We start from the raw sequence: 25,368 nt of genomic DNA, 5'->3' as shown, positions 1-25,368 counted from the left end.
GAATTATGGATGACCTACCATGCGAAGTTATTTGTCTGCAATGCGTAATTAAGAAACATTCAGGTAGTGGCGACGATGATGGTTAAGTTCGAGAATTGAAGGAAAGGTTGTATTGCGTTGGTGTCTGTCCTAGTTGGAACCCACACCGAGCCTCAGATAACATATTAAGCTGGCCCCCGATTGTTATAATAAACACCTCCCATATAATCCAATCGGGAAATTACCCCCTTATCCGTAGCGGAGACACAACAAATTTAAATATAGTTCTTACCAGACAAAGCGGTATTCGAATCCTTTACGAAGTCCTTCATTTCCAACAAGACGGTGCTATAATTGAAATACGGAGCGCATTTTAAAGCTTGGTACGGTTCCTGATACTCATCCGATTTGACGTCCGGACATTCTATTATCATCTTGTTCTCAGGTAACATGGAAGTGCCACACGGATTGTAATTCTCGACCGTCCTCTTTTGTGCTATAGCCGTTTTAGCTAAGGGCGATGCAAAGCATTTCCTGTGCCTATGTCTATGTATGATCAGGAATACTGCGACTGCTAACAGTATTACTAGAGCAGTTAGTACTCCGACTACTATAGCCATGTATAACGGGTCTTCTTGACGGGCGGTTGATATTGGTAAGTCTTTCGTGGGGGGTATTTTTGTTTTGTCCTTAGTTGTGGGCTTGAGGATCTCTGGCGTGTAGTTGCCTTGAGCGACATCTGTTGACAAAGTTAAATATTAAATTATTAATTACGATTATTTCTTTTTAACCGACTCCAAAAAAGGAGGAGGATAAGGAAACCAGGATCTGATGACGGCATTCCAGAGAAATCGAGGAGAACCTTCGAAAATTGTAGTAACGATTAGTGCGTTTGTTAATTTTTTTCGTCTACTTACGTAGTAATACTTGTAGATGTTATGGAAGTCGGTTTTTTTTCGTTTGCGAGCAAATATAATTATAGTACTGTTAGTTGAATATGATATATGGTCAAAAAGATCTAGGGAAAATTGGAATTTTATTCAATAAATGATGCATATGATATTATTTCTTTTCGATCTCATTACAATTTTTTAACTTTTTAGTAACCATATTTATATAAATGTGCACAAAAATGTACAAATAATCACACTTGTCACAACTTTAATTACATCGACGAGTAATAAGACGTGGGTAGTCGATAAAACGGTGAGTCAATCACGTTTTATTACAGATAAATCAAAAAATAATCGTCAGACCTCATCAACATTCGTTTAAAAAAAGAATGATCGAAATCGACACACACAGTAAAATGTTATTAAGCAGCACACATAAAAAAAAAACAGTCGAATTGAGAACCAATTTTTTTTTATAATCTATCTAACAAATTAGACAATCCGATGTAATTTTTTTTATTAAGGGGCTACACTACCTCAGCTCGAATTCAGATTTCACCCGTACTAAAAACACATGAGAATTGAGAGCGAATTAAGTTATTGAGAACACGGAGATTAAAAAATATAATTATTTATTGAAACAAAGACTACAGCTATGTATTAATTCTAATACAAAATCCATTCTATTAACTAATTTACAAGTATTTATAGTAATTATAAATGTATAGTCAGCTTAACGTTGCCTTGGTAGTGGGAGTGCTGACAAAGGATATTTGGCAGGGAGCATCAACCTTAACTCCTCCCCCCTTAAGAGAGAAATTATCCGAAGGTGTCGTAGAAAGCTTCGGAGAATTTCGATTATGAAAATATGACTTTAAATTAAATTTTATTACAATCAAAACAATCATAAAACACATTAACATTAAATATAAACTTATAGTCCATACACTTATATCCTTTTTTACTACAAAGTCCGATTCTATTTCACTTGCACTGAATTTAGCACTGTTAACGATGTCTTTTATGTCACTGAAATCGACGTTCTTCATGTTCAACTGGGCGGTGGATTTCTGTATATCCGGCTTCTCGTCTGGAATCTGGAGAACTGGAATTTCTACCCTGACTGGTGAAGCATTTGTTGCAGGGTTGATTATTATACTGGTATCTCCTAATACTGTTCTACAGCTCGGGTTTGGAGATATTAAATAAGTTCCTTGAACTTTATATTTCTTCACAGAATCATTACATTGTTCAGAAATTATAAAATTGTTTTCAGTATATAACAGCCAATAGTTATTGAGTATCTTCTGAACTTTAATTTTTTCAATTTCTATAAAATGCTGGTGACAGCTGGTGTAATTGTTCTTAATCATCATAATTTGTTCAATGCAAGTTTCGTCTGGGCTCTGCACAATTTGTTCTTCCTTACAGAGTAATTTTTCACTATCTATTTCTTCACACGGACTACTCAGAGGTCTGTATTTCGATCTATTCACCAATAGGTAGGGATATTTAGGAATTATAGTGTAGGTTTTATGGATATTAGTATCAATAATAGGAATAGGGATTATTTTGTAATATAAGTATACATCTGGTTCTACTAACGGTACTTCAAGTACAAATACAAGTTTATCTAAATTACTATACGATTTAACTATAATATTTTTCTCTAATTTTACAAGGTTATCTTTACTAACAGGGTAAATGAGTTTAGAATATTTTTCAACATTAGAAAGGATTGCTAAAAGTTCCGTAGAATTAATAATTGATTGGTGAAGAGTATGTAATTTACTAAATGCAATTGCTGTCTCTACTTCTTGTATTATGTTAAAAATAATATGAAAGTTATTTAAAATTTGGTATAATTTATTAAAAAGTGATACGACAACACGAAGTTTATTTTCCTCTTTTATTTCTTTATCTATCTTTTTGGTCAGTATAATATTGTTTGTGTTCATGTTTTCAGAAACATTAAGAAACTTATCGAAAGCGTTTTCTATTAATGAAACTTTATTTTCTATTGAATGTTCTTTATTTGATAATTTATTTATTTCAGAATCGTAACGTATGGCGTCTTGTTCATCTAAATTTCCTGAAATAACTTTAACTAAAGATCCTAATGAACTAAAAATTGCTCGTTTAGATAGCCTACTTGGTAAAATTTGTTTAATCCTACTAAACGTATTTTCGATCAATGATTCTACTTGTCTACTTAATCCAACTAATTCATTATTATACTCAGTATTATTATTTATTAAATTTTTTACCTTACTATATTCTTTACTACTAATGCTAACTTGGTCTAACAAATAATCTAATTCTAGAGTTTTAAATATAACCCACGAATCGCTCCTAGTCACTGCCGTTCCAACTTTCAGAGCTGCTATTCCCAGATTCGTGTTCAAATTCTGGAGTTCCAGGCTGCTCGACCGGTTCGTTAGTACTAGAAGTACTAGCCATGATCTGTGGAGGACGTTTAATATTCTTAATTGCTACTCTAGTGTTACGTTTTTTTAATTGAACAGGTATTATATTTCTACATGGTTCTCCTATGACTTTAGCTTTCTCGTATCGTGGTAAATTCTTGGCTTTTCTATTTCTGGTGTTTTTCATAAAAATAGTATCTCCTACTTCAATTTCCGGAGGTTCTTCTCCGCCTTTCTTATTTCGAACTATAATTTTATTTCCACTTAACTTTTCTGCGACATACTCGTACAATACTTTGAGACGTTTTCTATGATCTTGGACTAACTTTTGCATTAAATTACGTTCTTTATCTAAGTCAAAAACGTTAAGAGAATCAGTGTTTCCAAAGACTATTTCAAATGGCGTAAAATCAGTTGCTGAATGTATCGAGTTATTATATGCCATGATAGCGTATGTCATTACGGAAGCTGCGTCGAGATCACTCTTTTCATATTTCGCTAAACGATAAATTTCGATAAGAGTAGAATGAAATCTCTCAACAATAGCCATAGAGTTTGGGTTGTTTGGAGTACTAATGTGTAGTTCAATTTTATATAAAGCTAAAAGTTCTTTGATTAATTCGTTATTAAATTCTGTTCCTGAATCACAATTTATTTTTCGTGGCAATCCATACATGCTAAAATATTTAATTAAAGCTCGAACTACTTCGGGTGTACTTCGATTCGGAATCTCAATAGCTTGTCCTAATTTACTGAATGCGTCTACAATAGTGAGATAATATTTACTTTCAATATATAATACATCCATAAAAGCTTCCTGCAAAGGTGAATTTTGATTTTGTGTTAATTGAATAGATGGTTTTATTGGTTTTCGATCATACTTCATTTTCTTACATTCTTCACAAGAGTTAATTATAGCAGTTATTGTTTCTTTCATATTTTGCCACCAGTAATGTCTTTTTAATTTAGCTAATGTTTCATTTATGCCTCTGTGGCAAGTTTTCCCTTCGTGATATTTTAAAACTACATCACGTTGATCGCTTTCTGATCCTGTCAAGTTTATTACCCTTTCTGTGCATTCTATTAACTTACAGGTTCCCTTTTTGTACAGATTAATTACTACATTTGCAAATGTTTTTCTAAAACTACTATCTTCAAAATAAATAAAGTATTTATGTTTAAAATCAACATATTCCTTTAAAAATTCTTTAACTAATTTCTCATTATTTATTGGTAAATGTACTTTTAAAATTCTTTGCTTATTGTTTGAACTATCTTTTACAGTAAATTTATCTAAGTTCCATTTATAGACTAATATTTGTTTAGGTTTTGTATCTATAGCCTCTTTTAATATAGGTATTCCTTCATGTTCCCTATTTGACACTGAATTAGCAGTAGCACCGTCATCTGAAATATCGATCATTACAGGTTCTACTTCATTGTCCGTGTCTGATGATAAAATTCTTTCTTCATTTTCATTTATTCTTTTCCTATTTTTATTCCTAGCTGTTACAAATTCTGAATTTAATTCATCAATAATTTCTTTAATTCGTTCATCATCATTATCTATGTTAGCTATCATAGACTCGATATCATCACCTAAAGCGTTAATCCTAATTCTAGAAAGTGCATCTGCATTTGTATTTTGTTGTCCTTTCTTGTACTTAATTTCAAAATTATATTCTTCGAGTCTTAGTCTCCAACGAGTTAGTTTGCTATTCGGTTCTTTTAATGAATACAGCCATGCTAATGGTCTATGGTCAGTATATATTGTGAATTTATTGCCGTATAGGTATGGCCGAAAATGTTTGACTGCCCATACCACTGCGAGAAGCTCTTTCTCTATAGTACTATAACGACATTCTGTTTCACTTAGGGTTCTACTTGCATAAGCAATAGGTTTATCACTACCTATTGTTCCTTGTGACAAAACTGCACCGATTGCAAAATTTGATGCATCGGTCGTTAATACAAAAGGTTTCTCGAAATCCGGGAATTGTAATAATGGTGCATTTGTTAGAAGCTTTTTACATGTTTCAAAACTTTCTTTATATTTACTATCTATAACTATTTTTCTACCTTTTTTTAAACATGCTGTCATTGGTTGTGTTACTTTGGCAAAATCTTTAATAAACTTGCGATAATATCCTACTAAACCTAAAAAGCTTTTGATTTCAGAAATTGTTTTAGGTATCGGGTAATTCAGAATGGCACTGATTTTATCGTCGTTTGGTTTAAGACCTTCGCTCGTTATTGTGTGACCTAAGTACAATACTTCTTTACGTAAAAAATGGGATTTATCTAGTTGTACTTTAAGATTTGTTTTTCGAAACCTATCAAAAACAGCTTTTAATTTTTCAACATGTTCGTGTAAACTTTTTGAAAAAATTATGACGTCATCGAGATATACCAAGCAATGTATACCTTGCAACCCTCGCAGCACGTTATCCATTGCTCGTTGGAAAGTTGCAGGTGCTGTTTTTAACCCGAACGGCATTCTATTAAATTCATAGTGTCCAAAAAGTGTGCTAAATGCGGTTTTTGGCTTATCCTCATCACGGACCTCTAATTGATGGTATCCAGATGCTAAATCTAATGTAGTAAAATATATACTTTTTCCTAACATATCAAAAAGGTCATTGATATTTGGTAGAGGGTATTTATCGTCTACTGTTATATCATTCAGCCGTCTATAGTCAACTACCATTCTCCATTTTTGTTCCCCTGATGAGTCGCTTTTCTTTGGCACCAAGTGTACCGGAGCACTCCAAGGTGAATGTGACTCTTGTATAATATTATCTCGTAACATTTTATCTACATGTTTTTTAATTTCCTTTGCTTGAGTTGGCGGTAGCCGATGTGCTTTAATATTAATCGGGTCTTCATTCTTTGTGCGAATACAATGTTTGACCTCATTGCTAAATGATAACGGAATATTTTCGCAATAAAATATATCTTTATATTCCCTACATAATTTTTCAATAATATTTTTTTCTTCTTCATTCATATGTTCCAATCTTATCTTTTTTAGATTGTTTTCCAATAAACTATCTATACTATTTGGATCATACGTAAAATTTAAATTTGTAAACTGCTTATTTTCAATATACGGTTCTACTTTAAAAGGCGCAATAATAGTTAAAGTCTGTTCTAATTCGGTACAGTTTTGTATGACGGTTGATGCGAAACCGTTCACACAGTTGACTAATGCGGTGGGCATTCGAACCCCTTCCGAAAATTGTTGAAAATCTAATATCGCTTCACCTTGTTTTAAATTAACTGGTAAATTAACCTTTAATTCGCAACGGGGAGGCAAAATATATGTTTCTTTCATTGGTAAAGAGGTATTAGAATATATAATAGGAATAACAGTGTTGTTCGTAAATAAACTTAAGGATTTCATGTCGATAGAGGCGTCAAGTAATTTTAACAAGTCACTTCCTATCAAACCATCATATCTGTCGTCTACACTGTATATATAAAATTTATGTCTTAAATTACTTTTAAAAATTTTTGGCAATTGTATATAAACGACTTCTCCATGTTTACTTGTTGCATGGGTACTAATTACTTCGAACGTTTCCTTTTGCTTAAAATTACTGTAAAATTGATCCGCTAATTTAGGACTTATAAAAGATCTAGTGCTACCCGTGTCTATCATAAAAAATGCCGTTAATTCTGGTATAAAAATGTGAGGAAGATTAAGGAGTTTTGTGCAATTAATTTTTATTCTATAGGTTTCGTTGAGGCCCTTATGTAAAAATTTCCAATCTGAGTACTGTCCATATTTTGATTTGTTTCGTTACAATCTCGCGAAGAACAAGGTTGTATATTGTTATAATCAATATAATTTATTCGACGTGAGCTAGCTGTTCTCATTGTGACGTCGGTATTATTTTCCGACGTCGTCGGTGTTGTGAAAGAACCTACACGCGTATTGTCCGCAAATTGCCGACGTTGCTGTTGTGGCGACGGTCGCGGTGACCTAGTTGTTGTTTGTAACTGATTGTTATGATTATTAAATGAATTTTGTCGATTTCGTAACTGTTGAGAATTATTCGGAGAAAAACTATTCATATTATTTATTCTCCTACGATTGTCGATCTGATGATTGGGTTGATATGAAAATATTTGCCTAGGGGGACTAGCGTTATTGTAATTATTAGCTTGAAAAGTCGGTTTAAAATTTTGATTAAACCTTGAATTTTTACTATCGTAAACTGTTTGAAAGTTTTGTTCTTCCAGTACAGTTTTAAGAGCGTCCTCTAATGTTAAAACTTGTCGTAACCTAACAAGCCTAACTAAATAATAGGGTAAATTATACAGAAAAACATTCAATGAACTATTATTGTATATGGCTTGTTTCGCTTGCCGTAAGTTGATATCAGTAATCGTCTCATTAATTTTTGAAAATAATATACTTCGTATGTGTTGTATCCTATGGCAAAATTCTAAATAACTTTCATTTTTATAAATTTTTAAAGTTTCTAATTCCAAAGCTAAACACTCCTCAGACCTAGGGTCACCAAAGTGCTGATTTAGAAGCAGCTTTAGCTCATCCCAGTTCTGGATTTGTTCCCGTTCTCCCACTAAATTAGCAGCTTCCCCTGCTAAACGACTGGTAATTACGTGAAATAAATATTCATTTTGTAAATTACCCCCTTGAAATGTCTGTAAAATGTATTCACATTTTTTAATAAATAATGGTAATAATCTAGCATCACCATCGAAAGTAGGGATGATTTTTACCATCTCTACGGGAACCCTTACAATATTTTCCATTGTGAATTACGGCAGTACAAAAATATAAAAATAAAAAATAATAAAAAAAATAAATACTAAGTTTACCGACAAGATTTTATTGTACAGCAAACGGTATTGTACCGGAGATGTATATCCTTACAATACAAAATAAAGGAAGGAAACAGAGTATCGGAATTGGTGAAAAAGATCTACTCACAGTTGTCCGACTCGTCTCATGTCTTCCTGGATTTTGCTGGTCCTTGTCCTCGGTGTCCTCTTCTTAATATATTTATTTGTTCGGCGATCCCTATCTAACCGTAAAAACGGACGTTCCGTACTGTTACTTGTCTTTGAGAATTTTATCAAATGACGCAGTAACCCTCTGGTACAGACTACAGGGATCCTACCGGCTGCGCCAATTAAGTTATTGAGAACACGGAGATTAAAAAATATAATTATTTATTGAAACAAAGACTACAGCTATGTATTAATTCCAATACAAAATCCATTCTATTAACTAATTTACAAGTATTTATAGTAATTATAAATGTATAGTCAGCTTAACGTTGCCTTGGTAGTGGGAGTGCTGACAAAGGATATTTGGCAGGGAGCATCAACCTTAACTAGCGCTTGGTTGTTCATCGCGCGAATTATATGTATTTTCTCCCCACAAACATTACCAATAGTTATTTTTTAAAAAACGAAACATATAAAATGTTCTTCATACTTATTTTAATTACCATGCTTAAGTCCATACTCTGGCTCTCAAGTGAGATTTTAGGGTTTTAATACAAAAATAGAGGTAATTTTGCGATTTTTTTGTATCGAGAAAATTTTATGGAATCGTGTTTTCGAAACATATGAAAGATAGTTTATGTCCTAAACTTTACCATACATAAATTTCAAACTTAAATATTCAGTAGTTTGGAAGATATGGACATCCTGCCGAGTGGAAAATAAGCAATTTGAGGTAACATACACTCTTAAGCTGGACAGTCACGGATCTTTTGCCCTACTCAGAAAAGGAATAAATAAAAAAAAAATACCCAATATCCTCACCAGAGTCAAACAGCACCTCACTAATGAGGATCCACCTCGCTGAGAAGCGCAGCTCTATCCGAACCCACTTCCCTATACGATGGTGTAGTTTGATGCTAACGTTTCTAGATGTTTCGAATATATTGTCTTCGACTGTTGTGTAGCGGATGGGTTCGTCTTGGAAATGTCGACCTCCTATTGAGAATGTTATTATCGCTTCGGAGAATACCTGGAGGAAGTTAGATGATTTTAAACCATGATTTATTTCTTTGTTTCGTTCGGGTAACAAACAATTATTTAATAAAAATATATAAAAAAAACACGAATGAAGTAATAGAGTTTCCACAATCAAGTATATTTTTATGATTTTTCAATATTTTTTTGGAGTAAAAATATAAAAGGCAAAAAGTTGTGAGGAGTGAAATATAAAGGCAAAAAGTTGTGAGGAGTGAAATCGTGTGAAATCGATAAGTTGATTACGTAAATTTATAGTTCTAATTTTCAGTGACACGCCGTTGCGGAGATTCATTATCGCATCACAACCACGAAACAGCAATATGGCATGTGCCAAAAAATGTTTTGAAGCTGACTTAACCGCCTAGTTTCTAATTTTGTCAGACATATTACATTACATATTAGGTCAGATGGTGACTTATATAAAATCCTGTTCGTCAGTTCTTACCTGGACATCTCTCATGAACTTGTTATTGCAGTAGAGGTGAACGGCGCTGAATTCTCTCACTTTATCAAACTCGAAGATAAGGACGGGCGGATTCGGCCTCGAGTCGTTTCTCCAACCCACCCAGGCTGAACTCTTAGCCGCTTCCCTTTAAAAGTTTATTACGTAATATTATTAATTAAGCCCTTTCGATGGTTCTAAAACTATACCAAATCATATTCAGAGTAGAAAGTCATCAAATTATTGAGGTTGGCAGTAGGAAATGTCTTGCTCAAAATTTCGAGCATCTTGCAGACTGAAGACCTAAACTTTACGAAAGATCACAGCTAAATAGCACTGCTCTTAATAAGTGTTGTGTTCCTGTATTGAGTAAGGTGGTCAAAGCTCCTGGAGTTGGTCGGGGTAAGGGTTGCCAACGCAATTGCAATGTCCTGTTCATAGCCTACTACGTGAGTTCAACATCAGGCGACATATATGCTTGTTTATAGTAAAAAAAGGGTGTGTGTGTGTACTTATGTACGCACGTATGAAGTTATGCTTCATTGGTTAGCTAACTTCACGTTGCTAACTTCGTCTTCGTTGACTAGCTAACTTCAGGGTGTCGGTTTTTTGTGTATCATTTTTCCCTAACACACCAAAAGAAGTATAACTTCCAGAAAATAATAAAAAATAAGCCGCATTTCATAATTCAATATATGGAACATCAGTCACATATAAGCAGTATTCATAAATTGTAAACCTATTTTGTGTCCAAACTGTAGTTCATCCAGTCTTTTTAATGTTCCTCGCATACAAATTTTGGAAAATATCAGTAAACGTAACGATCAGATCCACACTTTTTATAGTTAACAATACAGGGTAACGTTTTTTGGGTTTGCTAATTCATAAAAATACCACATTATTTATGTTTTAAGCTTAGTTTGTGCTATAATTTAGTGACACTAAATTCATTTCAAGATATTATTTTTTCAGTCAGTATAGTCCCATAGCGTCTTCCTATGGTGGAATAGTTTCATTGGATTATAGTAGGTATTTTGGAATATTCCATCTGCGTCAGAGTCTCATATATTCGCCCTTTGAGGCAACAAGTGATTTTTTTCACCGATAATATAAAATACTGTGTATTGTATTCCTTCTCGTGACATATTTTCATTTCTCTGAGTTTCAAAACTCAAAGACTCCAAAGTAGTTTCACTTCGAAAATCCCAGTGATAACAAAATTCTGTTATGGATTGTCAAATATCATACCTTATCTCATCTCCTCCAAACTGCCCATCGAGCAACTGCCCCAGACCGCCGCGAAGTTCATCACCCCACTGCCCATCGTATATCATGTCGGTTAGTTCGATACCGTTGCTGCGTTTGTCACCTTTCGGTATCGAGTATGACACGATACCCACTGGGGAACAAAAGTAAATTATTATTGATACGGCTGCGGATATTATTATATTTATATATTATTTATTTATTTGTGGAATGCCAGCGTACACCAGAGTACAAAGAGTCACCTCCAAGGAATACTACCCAAATATATATTCATAGCTAAAGAGGAGTAACCTTATTTTGCTCCAAATATGGCTTAAGATTCTTTACTTTCTCATATTACTAATTAAAATTGGGATTAGTTCCTCTTGTAAAACAGAAAATCTCTAAAATACAGTTGATATAGTTATCCTTTTTCAAGTGTCGAAATCAACTCAAATATTCATTAACCTATTATAATTATTTCAGAGCTACTTTAGAAAAATCTATACATAAAATAGGCATATATTTATTTTTTGGTAAGTGATATTTTATAGCCTATTTTACTATTGTATTTTATACTTCATTATAGGTGAAAAAAATTACAATAATTGTGTTTTCTTGCAAACTAAAATAAAACCGACTGCAATTACATGTAATACAATGAAAAAAACAGTCAAGTAAATGCGCATTACTAGAGAAATTTCGAAAAACACTTGTCAGATCTCTTGCCTAGTAATACTTTTTTTTATATTTGCTATCGTTTGCTTTCGACAGTATTTTATTATAAACTATCTGTGATTTAAAAAAAAAAAACATATTTCAGTTAGCAGAGTTACAAAATAATTGTAAAAATATTTGTAAAGTAAATTATATTGTAAGACTGTTTTTGTCTCAATTACAACACAATAAAATCATATTATATAATAAAGTATAAGCTTATATAATACGTATGTATATAGCAGGTGAGGGCATGTATATTCCCGTACACTTGATTTATATAAGAGGTATTGTTTTATGTGAATATTATGATAACAACAGCGGTTTTTCCACACAGTCGCTAATGTTTAATGTGTAGGGCTAGCGAGCTTTGTCTTACGTGACGTCGACTTTGAGTTACGTTAGAGAAAAGTGCGCTTTGAAAATTAGTTTTTTTTTCACTGCATACAAGTTTTTAAAGGTACTTTAAACTGCCCCTAAATTTGCTTTCCGTTTCCGTTTTTAAATATTAATATGTTTAATGTACATAGATGGTCGTCTGTTTCTGAGGTTAATGTCTGTTTTATGGTTAGCAGCCGACGTAAATAGGTATATTTTTCTCTTTAGTAAATTTAAAAAATATAACCAAAAAAGGTTGAATAGACAAAGAGTTGTATTATTGGTGTTATTCATACATACATATAATAGTTTTAATGCATACACATACGTTTTAGAAGTTACTTTTTAAATATCTAGAAAACAAAAACCTTTCAAATTAACTCCAAATATAAAAAATACTAAAAACAATACTTGTAATTAAATAAATAAAAAAGGATTATAATCATGTCACATGTATTTTTACTGTTCCTACAATAATGAAAAACACCTTAATACATAACTTTTCATGTTACAATTTAATCTGATTCCATAAAAATAAATAGTATTTAACGTATTTTTAATAATTTCACAAAAAATGCACATTCCTTAAAACCTATAAAGATCGAAAAGTCCGTCATTGTTTCGTGACATTTCGAAAATTGCCGCCTCGTTTTACAATTTCAGTGGATGAAAAATATAAAAAAAAAAACGCTCGAAATTTCTAGACGTATGATTAGGAGCAATTTTCTGCATACATTGCATGCTTTAGAACGATAGTTTCCGAGTATTACCCGGTATTAGCATACGAACAATTATTCTATGTATGACTATTACTGTATTGATGAAAGATATGTTCGAATTCGTGCCTTTTGTTGACATTTCGTCAGGGTTGATGACACTACGAGTTTTTTTTTTATTTACGTAATTATTTTAGTTTTATTCGTTCATTCCTAGAACCTAAATAAATTCATTATGTTCTTTATATATACTCAGGTATGTAGAAAAAATGCTTTAAATTATTAATTTAAGATAATGATCAAATCAGCATAAAATATATTAATAATTTATTAATAATAATTATTCATATAAATATAGGTAAATAAGCGCCGTTCACTCAACCGCCTCTACATATGAAAATAAACTTCATTCATTCATTCATTCATTCATTTTATGAGTGAGAATCGAATTCAAAGCCACTATTTCATATTTACAAAATAACAATCAAATAAATAATAATCAGTCAAAGGAAAATAAAAAACAGCGTCTTTCACTCAACGGCATTTATATACACGACTAAAACTTTTATTATGAATAAGAATCGAAAGCACAACCACAAAATCACAACCATATGAAAATAATAAGTCAAATTATCATTCACAAGAGTTCAGTTCAGTACTATTCTACAAAGACAAAGTCATATAAATAAATAAAAACAATTATTTTTATATAAAAATTTCGTTTAAATTCTTGTAGCGCGTCAACCCTGTCCCTTATCATAAGGGTTATCGTACAAGCTGTACGGTTTTTGTTCGACTTGCATAATATCGGAAGTAATGGATGAATTTCACAAGTCGAATACATTATATAAGGGAAATTCATTCAAGTAAATTGTTTTTAGGTCGTCAAAAATATTAAAACAATTTTATTATAAAATGATTTTTATTGTGTTATAATTTTTTTTTAAGCTGTGGTATACAATATTTTTTGCGTTAGGAGACATAATATTGGAAATAATCTGATAGTAGCTTGACTAAAAGTCTCTCAGTTTTTTTTTTTTTTATAATTCTCTTTTCAATACGAACTCAGTTCAGCACTAAACAAGCCCTCAATCGTGTATTCTGCAACCGGAATTTGCTAAAATTGTTTAGTTCTTCACGTATAATATACCTTCGTGCTAACCTTTAACTGTTGTACATCTTTATATATATATATTTCTTGTGTGCGTGTGTATATCACTGAACTCCTCCTAGGCGGCTGGACGGATTTTAATGAAATTTTTTGTGTAAGTTCAAGGGGATTCGAGGATGGTTTAGATTCACAATTTGGTCCTTTGGGAAATGTTTATTTAACTAATTTTTCATTTATAAGTAGTTGTTAATTTTGGAATGTTTTACATTGGATCCGGTAGACTGCGCTACCATCGCAGCATAAAATATTAAATATTATTCTATTTTAATTTCACATTGTCCTGACAGTTCGTGCTGCGATCAAATTGAGAAAAATATTTGAAATTTTGTGTAATGGCAAAACAACGTTTGCGGGGTTAGCTGGTAGATCTAATAGTTTTCTACATTTTATACGTAATTTAAACGTAAAACTATGACTATCTTTTGGTTTTATATTTTTATAGACAAGCTAGTTTAAAAAAAAGCAATGAAATACGTTAAATGTAGAGAAGGGGATTTGAGACAGTTTTTTTTATAAGTACAGATAATGACAAAAAAATCTATCGCCAGACTTACACTGAATGGAATACGAATAAAAATTATTTAATGGAATGACAGCACGATCATAATATACAATTACTAGCTGACTCGGCAAACGTTGTCTTGCCGAAAAAGGGTGAAAATTTAGGGTTGTATGTATTTTTCAACGCCAAATCATAATAAAATAAAGAATAAATAATTTATTTAAAAATTAAAAAGAAAAAAAAATTGGGGTGGATTACCCTTAACATTTAAGGAGATGAAAAATAGATGTTGTTTGATTCTCAGACCAACCCAATATGCACACAAAATTTTATGAAAAATTGGTCAAGCCGGAGGAGTTTAACTACAAACACCACGACACGAGAATTTTATATATTAGATTGCAGTCAACGTGTCAATTATTATATAATAACGATAATTGTTAACAATTTTTACTGAAATATACAAATTAGGTACAAAACTGCCTTACGAGTTGCGTGAGTAAAAGTCACACTACCGGACGACAAAACTTAACACAGAGGGAATAAAAGGTATAATCTTTATTTATTTCGTGTAACTTATAAAAGGTGAAATATTCATGACACGTTTATAGCTTTTTCACTTTTACAAGTTGAAATACTTATTTAGCCTATTTTTAAATATTTGTAATTTTTTTAAAGGTTGTTGTGATACACGAAGCTTCTTCAAATCTTTAGAACATACTAGAAATCGAATAATGTTGGCTATAAAATATCGCGCTGTAACCAAACCATGAAGGTGAGTAAAATCGTACTAATCATCTATAGTTCATATGGACTCACCGCTCCAATAGCACCCATAGAGCTCGACCCTCATGCAGACTGTACGTCGATGGGAACTGTAGGGTATGAAGCGGATCTTCGACGCCCATATCGGCGGCTCCAGGTGGTTCTTCTTTTCTAAGTACGTGTTCGTGTTGCCCGAAAGGATCTAGAAGAGAACGAAAGATGTATCGTGTTACTTTGCTTCTAGAATATGTCCAGAGAGCGAGGACAAAGTTCTTGAGAGATAGAAAATTAGTTGATATACCCAATTCTATAGTAATATTTTCAAGTATTTTTAACTATTGTTTTCGTCTTGTTACTTTGTATCAATTTCTTTTGTTATCACTTTCTGCCAATTTGGTAATTTAATATGGTATGGTATGGTAACAACAATACCATGGTTAAATATTTTAAGTACATTTATTTTAGCTAACAATATTCAATTCTAAAGTTTTTTTCTAATATACTAACATTTGTAGTGTTTGCTTTTTTAGACGAATAAATGGTGTGAAGCAAACTGTACATAACCTTGTAGTATTACAACGCTAATCAGAATCAAATCTTATGAACAGAGTCTTCAAAACCAATTGAGGTAAAACACTCTGACTTTGGCAATTCCTATGAGAGCCCCATTATAAAAGAAGAAGAAGTATACCATGGTTTTAGAACTTTTCTAAACAGCAGTTTATTTTCGGTTCGTCACTGAATATAGAAAAAAAAGTTTCAACTAAAATACAATTTACTTAATGCAAGGCAAGCTACACTAGACCATGATAAAATCTTCCATAATTCGTTTAGATACTGCGGAACTTTAACTAGACTTACAGCAGGCTGAATTTGATTATCCTTGACCTTAACAAAGGGCTAGCACGTATGCACTTATGTACTATGCTTTAGATTTATCTTGCTTTTATTTTAAAACAATCGACGAATAACTATTATTTGATGGAAAAATGATTCAAAAGCGCTCTTATATTAATCTAATATATTGTATTTGAAACAAAGTTCATTATAATTTGTAGTCATTTGTACAGTTCTTACGCTTTGAACGAAGATACTGCAAAATAACAGAGAGATATTATGAATATTAATATTGATTTGATTATTTCCCCCTCAAATTTGTTTCGTAAACTCGTCGCCAAGCTGTCACACCTTGTCCGTGACATTAGTAAACAATTTCCGGTTCATGATTTATTTCTGTTTTTAGTTATAAACAATTATCCAACTGATAAGTAATATAGATTTTTTAAACTGCTTTTTTATCTTATATAAGACAAGAGAGCTCCTGGTTTGGGCCACGTACTACAAGTTGAACTTTTCATTTACTTCAGCATCTAGACCAATCTAGAAAAATCCTTTGTCTTACCTCTTGTCCATCAGCAGCGCGGTACCGGACCCACTTCCCCAACTTCGGTCTCCAGTATTCCAGTATGTACGCCTCCGCATACTCCGCACCCTGGCCGTTCCCAAACCTCCCCTGCGTCCCCGCCCCCGTGATCACGTGCACATTGTGGAGGTCTATCTCCAGCCACTCCGTCGATTCCGTCGTGATTTGAGGCTTCGGACACCACGCACCGCCCTTAATCTCTTGGTTCAATCTGTAAATATTTATATTTTAGTTATTTCAGTGTTTTCAATAACACTTTTTATAATTTTGGCTCAGACTTATTCAAAGTTATGACTTAAAAAATTACCATTTGAAATGAGTTCTAGTTTACTATAGGCTTTAATTGGTTGTTATGGTTAAGATAAGTAACAGTGGTTACTCACTACATTTATAAAGTGACAGCCAATACAGTAACAGAACAAAACTTTATTAGTATTTTAACATAAAAATACTGGTTGAAATCAACCAGACCGCTTCTTCAATCTTCACGATTTTTCCTCCCCCAGCGAGCACGAGATTAAACGTAAACATAAACTTAGCATTTCAAAACCTCGTCCGCCGTCGAGATTTGAGTTCGTGACTTTCATTAAACTCATCATTTAATCACTACACCGACCGGCGACCCGGCTACTCTTAATCTAGATGAGGTCACTAATATTAATAAAACCTTACAATAAACGCACTTATAGGTGTTTGAATTTAATTATTCGAACATTTAATAGGCTCTGTAACACGTTAGCTTATAATTTATAATCACGAGTACGAACGATATCGTAATAAACACGTATTTGTTATAAAGTTTTACGTTTTTTTTAATTAACATTTCACAAACAACTCGCGTGGCTGCCGTGTAAGCAAATATTGCTTGGATACGAAACGACTGACTGAGGACTTTGTAGCTATATTAATATTTGCTTTCGACAAATATTTGCAGTGGTCAGAGCTTTGTACCTGTACCGGATGTTTGGTAATACCTCTGTACGATCTGTTATTAATCGAAGTATCTATGAGTATGCGAATGTTCTTGCTTTAGTTATATTTCTTTTTTAAATCATTTCAAATAGGTCGATGGTATCGCTTCCAGGAGTTTTAAGGTAGTTGTTTTTTTGAGGGACAGCGAAAGTCCATTATCACCGGTCCGATTTCGAGCAGCTTTTTTATATAAATGTATACGAATTTGAGATTAATTAAAATTTTCGTGACGTAGCGTCATTGACGGGCGTTGATGCGCTTTTTTTTCAACGCTTAAACAGCTTAAACCTAAAACAACATGGGTTTAAGCTAATTTTTTTTTTAAATTCGTGATAAAAAAATATTAAAGGTTTTATGATGTAAAGTGGTTTTATACGCATACATAAAAAAAAGTTAGTAAATAATTACTATTATTTTACTTTCAGAACGTATCTTGATAATTAAAATACTTATATGCTAATTTTTGTTAACAAATAGAATTTATATTACATTAAAAAGCACTCGAACTGATTATACTCTGACTCCTCTTTGAATACGAGTATAAGGTATTTTAACAATTCCCCACTATGATTATTTTTTTTTTTTTGAATGTGATTACTATTTTAGAAAGAAATATGTAAATAGTTTTTTATAACTCTATCACGCAAAACTACGAAATCGATTGCTATGAAAGTAAAAAGTTGAATATCACTGGCTATTTATATATACGTAAATTCTAATTGGATCGATGATTGGCATTAAATTAACTGTAGGTTCTAACATATTTAATATAAAATGATACTTTCATATAACGGTCGTTAGCTTTTTAATGTTTATTATGAAGCACTTATGAAGTAGTTGTTTAATAAAACAGTACGTATTATATTCCAGTAATGACTACAGGTACACACAGGTATGTACAGGAAAAGACTGTCGTGATTATTATTCCATTTCGAGATTTAATGTTCATTTTAATTAAAATAACTGTTTCTTTTATATCTATTTGCCATTGTGAGTCTCCATCGAAAAACATTAAAAACCAATAGTAATTTACCTAAAGCACAACATAGTATAAAACAAAGTCGCTTCCCGCTTTCTGTATGCTTAGATCTTTAAAACTACGCAACGGATTTTGAAGCGATTTCTTTAATAAATAGAGTGATCCCAGAGGAAGGTTTATATGTATAATACACGCATAAAATAGTAGAGGAACACTGCTAGTTTAAGAGGTTTCTAATGTGATGTCGTAAATAAACACATTTTTTGCGCATATAGTATATATAATATTTATTTTTTATTTAATATCAGCATTGTACCCGTGCGAAGCAAGGGTTGCTAGTATGACAATAATTATTTAATGGATATCTTGAGGAAAAAAAGAGATACTCTTCGCCTTAATAACGAATTCAACATACACGGGCAAGAGGTCCAGCAGTGCGATATCAACATACTGCATCCAGTATTTTGATCGTACTTGCGATATATAGCTTACGAGTCACTCTCTGTAATTGTAGTCATTGTCATATTCCATGTTTCAGGCGGCAGAAGTCCTTTCCCGCTGTAAATATGTCAGTACATTTGGGTTAAGGATACGACTTGTTAAAACATGCGATGTCATTATCGCGCGGCTGCGGTTTAAGCACGCACGCTTGTTACACGGAGCTTTTTTTATTATAATTATACTAGCTAAGACTGACGACTTTGTTCCTCATCATATATCTTGCATTTCATCATTAGTATTTATTGTAGTATCCTAGGTATAGGTCTACGTAGTATGGACGGAAATTCGGAGTTTCATCGAAATTCACTTACGGCTAGTTACAATATTCTATATTTGAATTTGCTTACCAGAGATATTTTTTTTTAAAGTCTAAACTCCATATAATTAGTGTCAAAAAACTATCACTTGTAGGCAACACCAGTTACTGAAACCGGCCGTTAGTAGTTTTAGCGTAATGCGCGATCGAGATATATTCATACAGGTATGAATAAACATAGTTTCGGCTTTAGTACCGACGATTAAGTACCAATTTTTTTTTATATATTTGCAAAGTTCAAAATAGGTTGGTTTACTTTTTTTTTTTGTTACAGTTTTATTACAGGCATAGAGACAGGTTTTTTTTTCGTACACGCAATGGTAACGTCATATACTTTGTGATAGTTAAAAACAAATAAAAAAATACTTTCCGTTTATATTGTTCGTGGTAGATTAGGACGAAAAGTTAATTACACTTTTTACGAAAGCAAGTATAGTAATAAATGTTTAATTTCCTTAATTTTACAGGATATACAACCTTTCTTTGACACAGAATAAAATTGAAAACTTTACCAAACCAGTAACTACATTGAATGAATTTTTCTTAGATTTTTAAAACCACTAGGACGGCCAATACGTCTACGGTCCACTTGATAGGGTTATCTTAGACATGGACGCCTGCATGACTAGCTACATCTCAAATGCGTCGCCGACCTCGCCTTCATTATTCCCTTCAGAGATTTTGTTCTGGCTACTCACAACAGGAACACGACACTGCTTTGGCAATGATCTTCAGTAAAGTATACATAAGTAAAAATGCAGTCCGATCTTTAGTTTATCATTTTTTAACAAAATCTTAGAGATTAAATCCAATATAAGAACTTACTGACCCAAGCGTCTGTTAGGCATTTCATAGCGATAGTTAGTTGATTCTTTATTTAATATTAGTCTATAGAGAAGTTTTTGAAAATCGAATGAAGTCACTATATGCGTTTTTTTTTATTCATTTACATTAAGTAATAATAAAATAATACATTCAATAACACACAGTATTTATTTTTCTATGTGATATTTTCATTTCAGCAATGTATATTATTGTTTTTCAGTCGTTTACCGCTGGCGCAGATTGAATTGAATTCCTATGTATCAGGGGACAGAGAGCAATTGCGTTTCGATATGATTTCTTCTAGATTACTTACTGACTGTTTACCATCGCTTCGTCTCCGTACAATCAGAGTGGCATAAAATACTTGTTGACACACACAATGTGAGAACTTAATAGAAAATCGACTTTATTGTTTATCGATACATAAATACATTGAGATAAATATGTGTTATAGCGATAGGATTTTATGGACAATATAAATATACAAATGAATTTACAAAGTTCGAGTAAGGGACGTCCTTACGGCAGGCTTGACATTTGGCTGGGCGACCGAACTGAAAAAAAATGTGATACTAAAACCGTAAGAAAAATATATATAACGGAAGTGACGTAATATCAGTCACACGAGTGTATAATATGACGTTTGTAAAACTAAAATATTACTAGTAAACCTTTTTTTTAAATTATTTATGTAATTTTATACTGTCGAAAAAAAAAAAATAGAGACATGTTTTTATTTTATTTCACTTAATAGTTTGAATTATTATTATTATTATTATAAATATATATTTTATTATGTAGTATATGTTTTATCCGCAATTTTTCTTCTTCTATTCCTGCACTACTTTGATTCATGTTCACATCATCTTTAACTATCACGGGTTGAATGGTAAAGATCGCTATACCAGTCAACCGACAAAGCCTGATACAATAAAGAATAGGTATATGTGATGATTCAGCTTGTAATATCCCACTGCTGGGCATAGGCCTCTTTCTTCATGTTGGAGCTTAATCTAACACGATATTTCACTGCTAGTTGCTAGATATGTTCCCTACTATGAGTAAAAATCGCTATCAGATATTTTTGATAACAACCAGGAACCATATTGAAATGAGAAATGAGATATGTGCGTGTGAAGAATATATGTACTTACTGTATTATGTGTATGTACTAAACATAGATGTTTATATACTATTAATTAATTAATTAATATTAAATACGAATAACAGTTTACAATACAAGAAAGTGTGAAAGTGTACCCAACATTACAGTCTTATCAGAGCTTAACCCGAACGATAAAGGTGAGTATTAAAATTTAAAAAGAAGTCTAACGCGGAGGTAACTCGAGTACTTTTAATCCCGCTCCTTATCGCGCGTTAATCGGTCACGAGGGGGGCTTACGCCTAATTCCTCAGTACTCTTCGGTATTCCTCAGTTTTCCTTAGTATTCGACGCGTCGAGACCTAGGGCCACTGGTACGGATTCCGTATCAATTTTAAGGCGTTTTCGTATGATTTCAATTACTTGTTGTTTTAGGGTTTTGCATTATAGGGGTGATGTTACTAAGACTATGTCTGTCAGTTAAATGCAAAACTACACGCTCGTCTATTCATATCGTAGACAATGTTTTTGTTACGATAACAATCTGACGTCACATTTTTAATGATAATTTGACTTATTAAATTAGCTGTTTTAGTGTGATATTTGATCAGTCGCCAAATAGTGTTAATTCTAACACTTGATTCGTTTAGTTAATCGCTTAAGATGATTTCTTAAAACGAACAGATATACGTATTGTATTATAGTACTCTTACTAAATATTAAGATATATAGGTAGTCCTACTAACTACATATATCTCCAATCTACATCGTCTTACGGAGAGCACGTTAACCCTTTTCGGTTGTTATCATTAAGGACTGGCTAGTCAAAAGGTAAACATCTCATACAAATACATCATACAAGAGGTATATAATCAACAAAATAATTTATAGACGGGAAGGTAATTATCAAACATAATGAAGTCTATTTTTGCACAATTGCAACTCAACTCTGAAAGCACTACTCGTTAAAATAGGCTATTTTTTAACTATGTACAACCTAAACACTTTTGTTATGCACATATATACATACTGTGTGAAAAGAAATTTTATATTGGTTACAAACATCAATAGACAGAGACAATCGCAAGCCCCGTATAAATAAAAGTGTTTAGTGACTGTGAAATTTTGAAAATTTGTATCGTCAATTTATATAAAAAAATTTAAGCTTCGAAAAATGTACTTCATTTTCATTGCAACAATCATTATATAAAGTCAACCAGTACATTCAATACGTTACGTTGGCGTACCTTAATCGTTCTAAATTCTAATATAAATATTTCGTAACTTAAACAATATCTCGTGTAACGTTTCCGAGAACAAACATTTTTATCTACACATGTTACTATGACCACACACTAAGGCAGTTTCACTGCGTTTCAAACACACACAGGCACATTTTGTTTATATTATAAGTATTTAAGTATCGAGTTTTTTATAACAATAGCTTTTGTCTGCGAGATGTTAGAGTTCTATTTTTAAAATTCTCTGTGTTTTATGATTAAGATTTGCTTTTTTATGAAAACCTATCCAGCCAGTTGTTGATTAGTTTCCTTAGAACATATTTTGTGTATGTTTGTGACATCATAGCCAACTGTGAAACGACCTATTTTTTTTAAAGCAGTATCGGGTAAAAGTCTAAGGTATGTTAATATAAGTTTGAAATCGAAAGTCTCTTATACGTCGTCTAGTCTACTTTAATAGTAATAATAATTTTATTATTATTGGAAAAATAATTGTATTTTAATTTTTAAATGACTTCAAAAAAAGAGATTCTCAATTCGACTGTGCTTGTCATGTTGTATTATTTTAATTTGATTGATATCTGACGGGTACTTTTTGCGGTATCTTTGATAATACGTATACACCTGACTTTTCTTTTCATTGTACTAAGTTAGTCGATATAATTGAAGTCGGTTATTTTTGTTAGCGAGCAAACACAATTATTGCCTATGTATAAATGTAAGGACACAATTATTAATAAAAAGAAATATAAAGAGTTGATACATAGGCACTATAAAGGAATTGAAACTATGTATTTATTTTATTGAATAATATAGCAAAAGGCTTTACAATCTAGGTCACATCGTAGCTCAAGCAACATTGTTGTTTGAATTTCCGACTACATTTATTAGTAGAGAATATTTTTTTTAAAAATATATTATTTTTCCCTTAACTTTCCATCCTTTTATTTATGCATTACTTGCCTTATTTGTATGACTATGTCTACCATAATTGTATATTTATATACCAATATTATTAATTTGAGATCCATACATAAGTATTATTTCAGTTTATAGTGACTCTGCGTTCTGCTCCGCGGGATGTTACAACTTTCAAGTCTATAAATTGCAAAAAAAATAATTGTGTTTGCTCGCAAACGAAAAAAAAAACCGACTTCAATTACATCGCAGAGTAATACAACGTAGATCGACGAAAAAATAGTAATACTTTGTTCGTATTCCATATAACGCAACATTATAAAATTGTAGAATTATATAATGTTCTACTGTTATTTCTAACATTTTGTTAGCGATTGTAGGCAGAAATTTCATAAAAGGCCCGTCGTCGATTCGCGCGAAGCGCTGACATCGCTTATTACGCCGGGTTTTTTAGTTGAAGCGGATTTATATTGAATTACGGTTTATGTCTTTTTTATTAAAAATATGTAATGTTCATGTTTTCACACAGCTCCGATGCACGACTGGAGTTTACCCCTTCAGATCAACTGTCTAAATAGGCACAAAAAGGCTTACTAGTCTAAGAAATATATTATTACTATATCAAATTGTAAATAAATGAATGCAATAACGCCATCTATCGGAACCTAATTGCGTTATTAGAAAACGTCTGAACGCCATCTCTAACAAGGTCATTCGTTCAGTAGATTTTAATGTTCAATTTTTTCATTCCGGGGCCTTAAATGAAAATCGATTCTTAAGGAGAAAACTCCAAAAACAGTCAAGTAAATACGCCATATCAGATATAGCTCAAAAAGTTCGAGTCAAATCTCAATTATATTTAAATGGGACCACATGACAAGCACCACCTATCGATTAAAAAAAGAATCATCGATATCGGTCCACCCAGTAAAATAGTAATGAGGTTAATATAACGTTGGTCGACGTAAAATAGCCAAGTAAATACCCAGTATTAGCGATAACTCAAAAATTAAAAGCTCAAATATATTTATAACGAATAAACTGCTACTCTCTACTCTAGTGGAATATTGTAATTTGATCGATAGTGAACGAAGTAATTTCATTACATTTTGATAGATGGCGTTGTGGCAAAGTATTGAACATGACCACAGTCGTCTTAACATCGTCATGTAAATACGTGTCATCAAAGATAACTCAAAAATTGCTCATTATATCTCAATCATATTTAAAACGGACGACATGACAAGTATTAGCTTTTGATTTAAACAAAAAAGATTAAAATCAGTGCACCCAGTAAAAAGATATAACGTATAATACAACGGAGGGTGACGAAAAAACTGTCAAGTAAATACGCAATATTAGATATAACTCACAAATTACGAATCAAATCTCAATTAAATTTGAATGGGACCACGTGACGAATAGTAGCTTTTAATTTATATAAGAAACGTCAAAATCGGTGCACCCAGTAAAAAGTTATGAGGTATAATACAACGTAAGGTGACGAAAATAATGTCAAGTAAATACGCGTTATCAAAGATTAATCAAAAAGTAGTTATCAGATCTCGATAAAATTTATATGTGACCACATGATAAACATCAGCTTTCGATTAAAGTAAAAATTATCAAAATCGATACACCCAGTAAAAAGTTATTGCGGATTTTCAAGAGTTTCCCTCGATTTCTCTGGGATCCCATCATCAGATCCTGGTTTCCTTATCATGGTACCAAACTAGGGATATCCTCTTTCCAACAAAAAAAGAATTATCAAAATCGGTACACCCAGTAGAAAGTTATGTGGTATAATACAACGTAGGTCGACGAAAAAAGCGTCAAGTA

General features: G+C 32.2%; 1 protein-coding gene across 1 annotated transcript in view; it reads right to left on the bottom strand.

The window, feature by feature from the left end:
• LOC123668919 (discoidin domain-containing receptor 2-like) overlaps positions 1–25,368 on the bottom strand; it is a 48,327-nt gene that overhangs the window by 15,222 nt on the left and 7,737 nt on the right. Inside the window, exons 2-7 of the mRNA XM_045602611.1 lie at positions 16,655–16,886; positions 15,307–15,454; positions 11,007–11,157; positions 9,762–9,906; positions 9,101–9,308; positions 272–718 (exon numbers count right to left, since the gene is read on the bottom strand). Coding sequence (XP_045458567.1) covers positions 272–718; positions 9,101–9,308; positions 9,762–9,906; positions 11,007–11,157; positions 15,307–15,454; positions 16,655–16,886 — 1,331 coding nt within the window. The remainder of the gene's footprint in view (positions 1–271; positions 719–9,100; positions 9,309–9,761; positions 9,907–11,006; positions 11,158–15,306; positions 15,455–16,654; positions 16,887–25,368) is intronic.

The sequence above is a fragment of the Melitaea cinxia genome, chromosome Z, assembly GCF_905220565.1.
Source record: "Melitaea cinxia chromosome Z, ilMelCinx1.1, whole genome shotgun sequence".
Classification (NCBI taxonomy): Eukaryota; Metazoa; Arthropoda; class Insecta; order Lepidoptera; family Nymphalidae; genus Melitaea; species Melitaea cinxia.
This window is presented reverse-complemented; position numbering and strand designations above follow the sequence as displayed.